At 49.9% G+C, this 12122-nt stretch overlaps 3 protein-coding genes across 3 annotated transcripts; all 3 read left to right on the forward strand.

Moving 5' to 3' along the window:
• The first annotated feature begins 991 nt into the window (after positions 1–991).
• On the forward strand, positions 992–1516 carry LOC141041224 (uncharacterized). Its single transcript, XM_073507344.1, has one exon. It carries the CDS (start codon positions 992–994, stop codon positions 1514–1516), a length of 525 nt encoding a protein of 174 aa, XP_073363445.1.
• Positions 1517–1534: 18 nt separating this feature from the next.
• Positions 1535–4214, forward strand: LOC141041225 (uncharacterized). Its single transcript, XM_073507345.1, has 2 exons — positions 1535–1662; positions 3521–4214. Exons 1-2 carry the CDS (start codon positions 1535–1537, stop codon positions 4212–4214), a joined length of 822 nt encoding a protein of 273 aa, XP_073363446.1.
• A 1853-nt stretch (positions 4215–6067) lies between these two features.
• Positions 6068–6484, forward strand: LOC141041226 (uncharacterized). Its single transcript, XM_073507346.1, has one exon. It carries the CDS (start codon positions 6068–6070, stop codon positions 6482–6484), a length of 417 nt encoding a protein of 138 aa, XP_073363447.1.
• The last annotated feature ends 5638 nt before the right edge of the window (positions 6485–12122 follow it).

The raw sequence follows: 12122 nt of genomic DNA on the forward strand, positions 1-12122 counted from the left end.
CCGTGCCTATTCCGTCGGCACATTCATGCCTCTCACAGTTAATTGAAAAACATTCCGGGAAAACAGCAACGGACGCCTATTGTCAATCCTCACGTCACGTACATTCGACGTACATTCCTTCATCACACAAGTAATAGCCGTGCCTCTGCCACAGAACATATAAGTGAAAAACGATTCTTCCTACACTTGTAAAACTCGGAATGCCCTGGATAAATGTCGAATCCCACCTTGCAGTAAAACCATGGAGGCCGGTGCTTCTCAGAAACACATATGTGGATTTTTGCGCATGTAGTTTAGTGCACGAATATTTGTTCGTGCCCGTGCCTCACGTAGCACCATAGCACGAATTGACGTCCGTGCAATCACGTAGCTTCAACTCCGTGCCTCACGTAGCATCGTATCTGTGCCTCTTGTTTCGCCTCTCGTTGTATGAGTGCTTCTTGCAGCTGCATGACCACGCCTCTCGTTGCTTCTCGTTCTTTCTGGCCATCTCGTAGCGTCAGTTGCAACACGGACACACAACAGTGCCTCTGAAGAAACACAGCACTGCTCCTACCAGCAATGTATCACTGAAAACAATTGCCACTCTCAATAAATGTACCACGCCCGTGTGTCTGAGAGTTAAACTAGCCACTTCAAGAATGCTTCTCTTGGTCAGAGACTTGTGCCTCTACATACTGCCCCTGCATGCCTCACGAGATAAATTGTAAAAGTTAACATTTGACAGCAAACTACGCAAGACAATGATCATCTCCCTGACTTGCTGGAGATACGATGGTTGCTAAAAACATAACTGCTGATTTCATTTCTATTTTTTCTAAAGAAAAACCACGATCCAGAACCCACGATGTGCACAACCGCATTGACAGTGAGATCGTGCACTCCTTTGCCACTTCCCCGCCCTTAAATTTAGACTCCCGCCGCGGCCTTCTCACACACAAAGAAGAGAAATCGCCATTGCGCTCCCACTCATTGGTCCCCATGAAAAACCATGTTGCAGGAGGACCAACTGCTCCAGGCCATGGGATTCACCAGGGAATTCATGGAGGTGCAGGCCCACGGCAACACAATGTTGCACCTGATCCACACAAACGACTTGCACAAGGCAACGACCACCATTGAGCAGTACGAGCGACACCTCCAGTTCGAGCGCCACAAGATCGTCGGAGTTGATGTGAAGTACACCAACGACCATGACGAAGATCAGAAACCCGCCCTCGTCCAGCTCTCCGTCAGCAAGGATCATCCGGTGCTGCTCTTCCAACTGAGCGCGGCCGACAAGAACTGCACCAAGTTCGACAACTTCCTCGCGGACCCCAGGTACACGTTTGTTGGCTTCTCCATCGACGGCGACATAGAGATGCTCGGCCGCGTTGGACTGGAGATCGCCCACTTCGTCGACATCCAGAAGGAATGGAGGGTGCCTACAGCTACCAAGCCTCTGGACTCCCTTGGGGACGTCTCAGGCATCCTTGTCCATGACGTAGAGCTCACCAACGCAGAACGCAGCCGCTAGGCGTGCATGCCCCTATCCATGAGGCACATCGAGTACGCGGCAAAGGACGCTTCCGCTGCGTACGAGATATGGAGCCGCCTCACCATCATCCAGGAAGGGCTTCGCCGGGCAAAACTCGACAAGGAGCAGACCAGGAAGCGCGCTAGGTCCTGTGGCGACTACCAATACTGAAGCAGGTGGTCCCGGACAACAAAAGTATCTAGAACATTGCTCATGCCATTCTAGATTTCTCATTAGATTTGCTTTCCCTCAAGACTGTCGTTTGCTTGTTATAAATTTAGGTTTTCTTGTGTCGCAGTTAACCTTGTAGTTTGCTTGCAGTTTACATGTCTTTTGCACAAGTTTATTTCCAGTGCACCACAATAGGCACTTATGTGCCTATGTGCCTCTGATACCAAGGGGACCGTGCGTAACTTGGCTTCACGTCATTTTACGCAACATTCTAGACGTCAACCAAAAGATTAACCTTCTCTCTGATATGTTCATTAATGAGGCCTAATGCCTTCAAAAACACATGGAGCCCATAGTCCTTGCCCCCCGCAATGAAAATGTGTCAGTGAAAGCTTCTTTAAAGCAGAGGCACACCTTCACGTCCTTGCATCACGATCCTTTTCGCGTCCGTACCTCCCTTAGAATCACGTCTCCGTGCCTCCGGTTAGTTACATGCATGCCTCTACGTCGGGTAAAACCGTACCTCTGTCGTGTGTAACATGTTAAGAAAGTTGCTGACAACAAAAACATCACAAAACCGAGCATTACGTCCACCCCGCTGGCACTAAACGTAACATCACCGAAATCGCAGAGGCAGGAGCGTGCCTTACGACCAGCTTCCGACGTATCGGGTCTGTGACGATTTACTTCCTTCTTAATATGGGAGGTGACTATCGCAGAGGTATAGGCTCCATCATTCACCTCCGTGCCTCCGTGCCTCGGCAAGAACGACGACCGTGCTTGTAACTGTAAAGCGTATCGGACACCTTAGGGATGACCTTGCAACTATTTCAGACATGACCGTGCCTATTCCGTCGGCACATTCATGCCTCTCACAGTTAATTGAAAAACATTCCGGGAAAACAGCAACGGACGCCTATTGTCAATCCTCACGTCACGTACATTCGACGTACATTCCTTCATCACACAAGTAATAGCCGTGCCTCTGCCACAGAACATATAAGTGAAAAACGATTCTTCCTACACTTGTAAAACTCGGAATGCCCTGGATAAATGTCGAATCCCACCTTGCAGTAAAACCATGGAGGCCGGTGCTTCTCAGAAACACATATGTGGATTTTTGCGCATGTAGTTTAGTGCACGGATATTTGTTCGTGCCCGTGCCTCACGTAGCACCATAGCACGAATTGACGTCCGTGCAATGACGTAGTTTCAACTCCGTGCCTCACGTAGCATCGTATCTGTGCCTCTTGTTTCGCCTCTCGTTGTATGAGTGCTTCTTGCAGCTGCATGACCACGCCTCTCGTTGCTTCTCGTTCTTTCTGGCCATCTCGTAGCGTCAGTTGCAACACGGACACACAATAGTGCCTCTGAAGAAACACAGCACTGCTCCTACCAGCGAATGTATCACTGAAAACAATTGCCACTCCCAATAAATGTACCACGCCCGTGTGTCTGAGAGTTAAACCAGCCACTTCAAGCATGCTTCTCTTGGTCAGAGACTTGTGCCCTACATACTGCCCCTGCATGCCTCACGAGATAACTTGTAAAAGTTAACATTTGACAGCAAACTACGCAAGACAACGATCATCTCCCTGACTTGCTGGAGATACGACGGTTGCTAAAAACATAACTGCTGATTTTATTTTTATTTTTTCTAAAGAAAAACCACGATCCAGAACCCACGATGTGCACAACCGCATTGACAGTGAGATCGTGCACTCCTTTGCCACTTCCCCGCCCTTAAATTTAGACTCCCGCTGCGGCCTTCTCACACACAATGAACAGAAATTGCCATTGCGCTCTCACTCATTGTTCCCCACGAAAAACTAGGTTGCAGGAGGACCAACTGCTCCAGGCCATGGGATTCACCAGGGAATTCATGGAGGTGCAGGCCCACGACAACATAATGTTGCACGTGATCCACACCAACGACTTGCACAAGGCAACGACCACCATTGAGCAGTACGAGCGACACCTCCAGTTCGAGTGCCACAAGATCATCGGAGTTGATGTGAAGTACACCAACGACCATGGTGAAGATCAGAAACCCGCCCTCGTCCAGCTCTCCGTCGGCAAGGATCATCCGGTGCTGCTCTTCCAACTGAGCGCGGCCGACAAGAACTGCACCAAGTTCGACAACTTCCTCGCAGACCCCAGGTACACGTTTGTTGGCTTCTCCATCGACGGCGACATAGAGATGCTCGGCCGCGTTGGACTGGAGATCGCCCACTTCGTCGACATCCAGAAGGAATGGAGGGTGCCTACAGCTACCAAGCCTCTGGACTCCCTTGGGGACGTCTCAGGCATCCTTGTCCACGACGTAGAGCTCACCAACGCAGAACGCAGCCGCTGGGCGTGCATGCCCCTGTCCATGAGGCACATCGAGTACGCGGCAAACGACGCTTCCGCTGCGTACGAGATATGGAGCCGCCTCACCATCATCCAGGAAGGGCTTCGCCGGGCAAAACTCGACAAGGAGCAGACTAGGAAGCGCGCTAGGTCCTGTGCCGACTACAACTACTGAATCAGGTGGTCCCGGACAACAAAAGTATCTAGAACATTGCTCATGCCATTCTAGATTTCTCATTAGATTTGCTTTCCCTCGAGACTGTCGTTTGCTTGTTATAAATTTAGGTTTTCTTGTGTCGCAGTTAACCTTGCAGTTTGCTTGCAGTTTACATGTCTTTTGCAAAAGTTTATTTCCACTGCACCACAATAGGCACGTATGTGCCTATGTGCCTCTGATACCAAGGGGACCGTGCGTAACTTGGCTTCACGTCATTTTACGCAACATTCTAGACGTCAACCAAAAGATTCACCTTCTCTGTGATATGTTCATTAATGAGGCCTAATGCCTTCGAAAACACATGGAGCCCATAGTCCATGCCCCCCGCAATGAAAATGTGTCAGTGAAAGCTTCTTTAAAGCAGAGGCACACCTTCACGTCCTTGCATCACGATCCTTTTCGCGTCCGTACCTCCCTTAGAATCATGTCTCCGTGCCTCCGGTTAGTTACGTGCATGCCTCTATGTCGGGTAAAACCGTACCTCTGTCGTGCGTAACATGTTAAGAAAGTTGCTGACAACAAAAACATCAGAAAACTGAGCATTACGTCCACCCCGCTCGCACTAAACGTGACGTCACCGAAAACGCAGAGGCAGGAGCGTGCCTTACGGCCAGCTTCCGACGTATCGGGTCTATGAAGATTTACTTCCTTCTTAATATGGGAGGTGACTATCGCAGAGGTATAGGCTCCATCATTCACCTCCGTGCCTCGACAAGAACGACGACCGTGCTTGTAACTGTAAAATGTATCGGACACCTTAGGGACGACCTTGCAACTATTTTAGACATGACCGTGCCTATTCCGTCGGCACATTCATGCCTCTCGCAGTTAATTGAAAAACATTCCGGGAAAACAGTAACGGACGCCTATTGTCAATCCTCGCGTCACGTACATTCGACGTACATTCCTTCGTCACACAAGTAATAGCCGTGCCTCTGCCACAGAACATATAAGTGAAAAATGATTCTTCCTACACTTGTAAAACTCGGAATGCCCTGGATAAATGTCGAATCCCACCTTGCGGTAAAACCATGGAGGCCGGTGCTTCTCAGAAACACATCTGTGGCTTTTTGCGCATGTAGTTGAGTGCACGGCTATTTGTTCTTGCCCGTGCCTCACATAGCACCATAGCACGAATTGACGTCCGTGCAATCACGTAGTTTCAACTCAGTGCCTCACATAGCATCGTATCTGTGCCTCTTGTTTCGCCTCTCGTTGTATGAGTGCTTCTTGCAGCTGCATGACCACGCCTCTCGTTGCTTCTCGTTCTTTCTGACCATCTCGTAGCGTCAGTTGCAACACGGACACACAACAGTGCCTCTGAAGAAACACAGCACTGCTCCTACCAGCGAATGTATCACTGAAAACAATTGCCACTCCCAATAAATGTACCACGCCCGTGTGTCTGAGAGTTAAACTAGCCACTTCAAGCATGCTTCTCTTGGTCAGAGATTTGTGCCTCTACATACTGCCCCTGCACGCCTCACGAGATAAATTGTAGAAGTTAACATTTGACAACAAACTACGCAAGACAACGATCATCTCCCCGACTTGCTGGAGATACGACGGTTGCTAAAAACATAAATGCTGATTTTATTTTTATTTTTTCTAAAAAAAACCACGATCCAGAACCCACGATGTGCACAACCGCATCGACAGTGAAATCGTGCACTCCTTTGCCACTTCCCCACCCTTAAATTTAGACTCCCGCCGCGGCCTTCTCACACACAAAGAACAGAAATCGCCATTGCGCTCCCACTCATTGTTCCCCACGAAAAACCAGGTTACAGGAGGACCAACTGCTCCAGGCCATGGGATTCACCAGGGAATTCATGGAGGTGCAGGCCCACGGCAACACAAAGTTGCACGTGATCCACACCAATGACTTGCACAAGGCGACGACCACCATTGAGCAGTACGAGCGACACCTCCAGTTCGAGCGCCACAAGATCGTCGGAGTTGATGTGAAGTACACCAACGACCATGGCGAAGATCAGAAACCCGCCCTCGTCCAGCTCTTCGTCGGCAAGGATCATCCGGTGCTGCTCTTCCAACTGAGTGCGGCCGACAAGAACTGCACCAAGTTCGACAACTTCCTCGCGGACCCCAGGTACACGTTTGTTGGCTTCTCCATCGACGGCGACATAGAGCCGCTCGGCCGCGTCGGACTGGAGATCGCCCACTTCATCGACATCCAGAAGGAATGGAGGGTGCCTACAGCTACCTAGCCTCTGGATTCCCTTGGGGACGTCTCAGGCATCCTTGTCCACGACTCAGAGCTCACCAACGCAGAATGCAGCCGCTGGGCGTGCATGCCCCTGTCCATGAGGCACATCGAGTACGCGGCAAAGGACGCTTACGCTGCGTACGAGATATGGAGCCGCCTCACCATCATCCAGGAAGGGCTTCGCCGGGCAAAACTCGACAAGGAGCAGACCAGGAAGCGCGCTAGGTCCTGTGGCGACTACGACTACTGAAGCAGGTGGTCCCGGACAACAAAAGTATCTAGAACATTGCTCATGCCATTCTAGATTTCTCATTAGATTTGCTTTCCCTCAAGACTGTCGTTTGCTTGTTATAAATTTAGGTTTGCTTGTGTCGCAGTTAACCTTGTAGTTTGCTTGCAGTTTACATGTCTTTTGCACAAGTTTATTTCCAGTGCACCACAATAGGCACTTATGTGCCTATGTGCCTCTGATACCAAGGGGACCGTGCGTAACTTGGCTTCACGTCATTTTACGCAACATTCTAGATGTCAACCAAAAGATTCACCTTCTCTCTGATATGTTCATTAATGAGGCCTAATGCCTTCGAAAACACATGGAGCCCATAGTCCATGCCCCCCGCAATGAAAATGTGTCAGTGAAAGCTTCTTTAAAGCGGAGGCACACCTTCACGTCCTTGCATCATGATCCTTTTCGCGTCCGTACCTCCCTTAGAATCACGTCTCCGTGCCTCTGGTTAGTTACGTGCATGCCTCTACATCGGGTAAAACCGTACCTCTGTCGTGTGTAACCTGTTAAGAAAGTGCTGACAACAAAAACATCAGCAAACCGAGCATTACGTCCACCCCACTGGCACTAAACGTGACGTCATCGAAAACGCAGAGGCAGGAGCGTGCCTTACGACCAGCTTCCGACGTATCGGGTCTGTGAAGATTTGCTTCCTTCTTAATATGGGACGTGACTATCGCAGAGGCAAAGGCTCCATCCTTCACCTCCGTGCCTCGACAAGAACGACGATCGTGCTTGTAACAGTAAAGTGTATAGATGATACATTAAGGAGACATTAGGGACCACCTTGCACCTATTTCATACGTGACGGTGCCCGTTCCGTCGGCACATTCATGCCTCTCACAAAAGTTATTGCCGTGCCTCTGCCACACAACATATAAGTGAAAAACAATTCTTTCTACACTTATAAAACCCGGAATGTCCTGGATAAATATTGAGTCCCATCTTGCGGCAAAACCATGCAAGACGGTGCTTCTCAGAAGCACATCTGTGGATTTTTTGTGCATGTTGTTGAGTGCCTCTCTAGATTCTAACCATGTTTAAACCATATTCAAATATAACCACACTGAAATCTCTAGAATCAAATATGTGCCCTAGTTGAGACGTTTATTTTGTACTTGAAACTGCAATCTATAATAAAACAATACAGTGTAATAAAACATATGCCTTCCGACCCAAATATGGTACTTGAAACTGCAATTTGTAATAAAACATACACCTTCCATCACAAATTAATTCGCTCAACCCTGTACTAACCAGTACAATGTGAATTGTACTGCAAAGTTGACACATTTATTTTGGGACGGGGTAGTACTACTACTTAAGAACAAAGCACGATTGCTTAACATGGAAACGAAACTGTCTCCGTTCTGACATCGACGATTGCTTGGCATTATTCAACCTTTACAGACACACAAAACATGAAAAGCATAAAAACAATGGAAAAGCAAGCATCTACCAACAAAATTACACTACTCCCCGTCGTCGAAGATGTCCACTATCTCCATTCTGACATCGACGCCGTTGGCCTCCGCCTCCTGCTCCGCATCCAGCTCGTCGAAGAGCACATCGGTCTTCGCCTGTTCTTCCCGGAGGAAGCGTCGGTTGGACTCCACATACGCCTCATCTTGGATGGACTCCAGGATAGCGGTCTGCTCCGCCATCAAGGCCGACTCACCGAGATAGAACTCCGCCTCGTCTTCCTCGTCACCCCACTCCTCGTCGTCCTCGTCTTCCTCGTCACCAGCCTCCTCGTCGTCCTCGTCATCTCCCTCCTCCTTGTCCTCGTCGTCCTCGTCCACGCCTTCCTCGTCGTCCTCGTCATCCTCGTCCAAGCCTTCCTCGACGTCCTCATCATCCTCGTCCAAGCCTTCCTCGTCGTCCTTGTCATCCTCGTCCACGCCTTCCTCGTCGTCCTCGTCCACACCTTCCTCGTCGTCCTCCTCATCCTCGTCCATGCCTTCCTCATCGTCCTCGTCATCCTCGTCCACGCCTTCCTCGTCGTCCTCCTCATCCTTGTCACCCCCCTCCTGTTCCTCCATCACATCTCCCCCCACTGGATCACCCCCTCCTCTTCCTCCATCGCATCTCCCCCCACTGGATCAACTCCCTGCATGAGCTTCGACGCATCCCCCTCCACTTTCTCCACCTGCCCAATCTCCTCCGGCCCCGGCGAGTCCGGAGACATGCCCGCTGCGACTCGAGCGGCGCGCCTCGAACGGATGTCCTCCTGCAACTGAAAGCGATGCTCGGGAGTAAGCATCGCGTAAGTAGTTATCTTGTGCCGAACCATGGCGGGGAACGTCAGAAACGAAAAGAGGAAGATGGGCGATATCCTAAGATTGCCGGCGAAAGAGGGAGAAGCAGGATAATGTCTAGTGGTGGCAGACGCCGCTCGGCTTAAATAACTGCTTCTTGACCTCGGGCGATGAGCCGGAACGGTGACACGCGGCGTTCACTTCACCGACGGATGAGACGGCCGTCGGTCCTTTTGGATTCCGCAGCGCCGACACGTGGCGTTCACTCTATTAAATACCTCCACCTCCTCCACAGCGGCGTCACCGGAGGAAACGCACGTCAGACCCTTGGGTTTCCGGAGCGGCGTTCACACCAAATACGAGGAGACGCCCGTCGAACGGTGGGGTTTCTGCAATCAACACACGAATGTGACTCTGTGTAACGCATAACCGTGTCTCTACAGACTTCATAGTTGTGCCTTTCAGTGCGAACGATTCAACAGAATCATTTGGAACATCAAGACAAACTAACGTCACTCTACACAATGCGACGCCGTGCCTTCCTGGGACCCATAACCGTGCGAAGAATATACCACACAAGCGCCTCTCGAATACACCATTCCGTGCTTCACAGAGTAAACAGTGGGTATTCACATCTGAACCAATTCCTCTGGGCCTCCCCAATTAAAGAACCTTTGTGCGCTGAACGGCGGTGCCTCTCCGTCTCATCGAGTCGACGGAATCATTCGAAACACAAACCCATGGGAGAGTGACTCTATATTATAGGGCAGCATGCCTTTTAGCGCTTCACGCCCGTGCATGTGACCCTTAACACTGCCACGAACGTCCACGCCATCGTCAGTGCACAAGTCATGTCGCTACCTGGTATAGAACCGTAGTTGTAGTCACTTCACGCCCGTGCTTCTAATAAAAGAAGCGCCACGCAACTCAGCACAGAGCCGTGGCTTTTAAAAACAAGGAAATTACGCTTTTAAACACCTCGACTCTCGAACCAGCCACTCGCAAAGTAAACATTTAGCGTTAACATCTACACCCATTCCGCTTTGTTTCAACAATAAACTTACGAAACGTGACTCTCCGACAGACCCAACCATGCCCTGATGGCATTCATGTCTGTGCCTCTTCTACTGAACTAGTCAAGGAATCTTTTCAAACACAAATACAGGCGAACGAGACTCTACATAAAACCACGCCAGCTGGAACACCAAGACAAACTAACGTCACTCTACACAATAAAACGACGTGCCTTCCTGGGACCCATGACCGCGCGAAGAATATACCACACCAGCGTCTCTCAAATAGGCCATTCCGTGCCTCACAGAGTAAACAGTGGGTGTTCACATCTGAACCAATTCCGGTGGGTCTCCCCAATTAAAGAAAGAACCTGACGGTGCCTTTGTGCGCTGAACACCCGTGCCTGTCCATCTGATCGAGTCGTCGGAATCATTCAGAACTCAAACACACGGGAAAGTGACTCTATATTATACGGTAGCATGCCTTTTAGCGCTTCACGCCTGTGCCTGTGACCCTTAACACTGCCACGAACGTCCACGCCATTGTCAGTGCACAAGTCATCGTCCGCGGCTATATTCACTTCACGTCTGTGCTTCTAATAAATGAAGCGCGACGTAACTCAGTACAGAACCGTGGCTTTTACAAAGAAGTAACTTACGCTTTTAAACAACTCGACTCTCGAATCTCACAAAGTAAACAGCTAGCGTTAACATCTAAACCCATTCTACTTTCTTTCCATGATAAACGTACGAATGTGACTATGCGAAAGACGAAACCATTCCCCCATGGGATTCACCTGCGTACCTGCCTATTTTTCTCAATGAGTCAACGGAAACATTTCGAACACAAATACAGGCGAACATGACTCTATATAAAACCACAACATGAATCTGTGGGATGCAAGCCCGTGTCTGTGACCCGAAACACTGCAACACAGAAAAGCCACGAACGTACACGCCTTCATCAGTACACAAGTCATTACAATACTAGGTTCACAACCGTGGATGCAGAGACTTCACGTCCCGTGCATCATAAGTAATGGTGCCTAATTACAACGATACTCGAAACCAAAATACATTTTGTTAGCAAGGTAGCTGACAGCGAAATTTCACAAGACAGGGCAAGAAAATCCACTCCACTGCTTAACAACACCAGACGCACACAATAGCCAGGGACGCTGCTGTATACCTAGTCCCCACCGACCTTGTTGCTGGTTTGCTCCCGACGCAGTTCATCAATCTCCTTCTTCAGCGCCTTCATATTCTCATCATGTCGCTTCACAGCTGCGGCCGATTCCTGCAATGACCGGATGTGCTCTCTAAGGAGATTTCTCGTCTCAGCCGTAATTTCTACAATCCTGGCATTCACCTTCTCCAAATCTTCCTTTGTTTCCTCGCAAAGCTTCTTCCACGCGTAGGTGATCTCCAGCAGCTGCTCGTACGTTTTGTCAGCCTTTGGAATTGAAACCAAAGTATTCATCTCATCGACCAGGTTATTGAGAGTAACTAACAAGGACCTCACAGCACTTGCCGTCGCCGCCCCGCTCACCATTCCCTTCTCTTTCGAGCCACAGCTGCTCCCCAATTCTATAGCAGGGGACTTCTGTTCAAGACCATGACGCAAACTAACCGTACCTCCAACTGACTGTAAATCAGTATCAGCAAGACACACCCGCATCAAATTAGGAGTCAGCTGACCACAATAATTCATGTTTCATAAACTAAATCAAAGCAGCCGAAAGAAATAAAAAACGAATGAAGGAGAAGCGGAAACAGGGTGAACTTAATGACGAGGAACCCTCGCGAGCCGGGATCTCCTCCCGCGACAAGGCACGGCGGTCCGGAGTAGTCTCCTTCTACCCAGCCATGGCGAAGATGGTCAGTGAATAGTGAGGAGCAACAGGAGTGGAAGGCCTGGGGGCGGACGAAGGGAGGCGTAGAATGTGGCTAGCGTTTCGACGCTCCGTTCGTCCGCCTTAAATAACCGAAGCCTGGCCTCGGGCGACGAGCCAGATAGGCGTCACCGGAGGAGACGCCCGTCGGACCATTAGGTTTTTGGAGCGGCGCCACGTGGCGTTCACT

This window comes from Aegilops tauschii, chromosome 2 (genome assembly GCF_002575655.3).
Source record: "Aegilops tauschii subsp. strangulata cultivar AL8/78 chromosome 2, Aet v6.0, whole genome shotgun sequence".
Classification (NCBI taxonomy): domain Eukaryota; kingdom Viridiplantae; phylum Streptophyta; class Magnoliopsida; order Poales; family Poaceae; genus Aegilops; species Aegilops tauschii.

Excerpts from the sequence above, each read along its gene's own strand:
- LOC141041225 (XM_073507345.1), top strand. The coding sequence starts at position 1,535 with ATGAGGCACATCGAGTACGCGGCAAAGGACGCTTCCGCTGCGTACGAG. Across the intron at positions 1,663-3,520 it reads CAGACCAGGAAGCGCGCTAG|GTTGCAGGAGGACCAACTGC; the intron begins GTCCTGTGGCGA and ends ACGAAAAACTAG.
- LOC141041226 (XM_073507346.1), top strand. The coding sequence starts at position 6,068 with ATGGGATTCACCAGGGAATTCATGGAGGTGCAGGCCCACGGCAACACA.
- LOC141041224 (XM_073507344.1), top strand. The coding sequence starts at position 992 with ATGTTGCAGGAGGACCAACTGCTCCAGGCCATGGGATTCACCAGGGAA.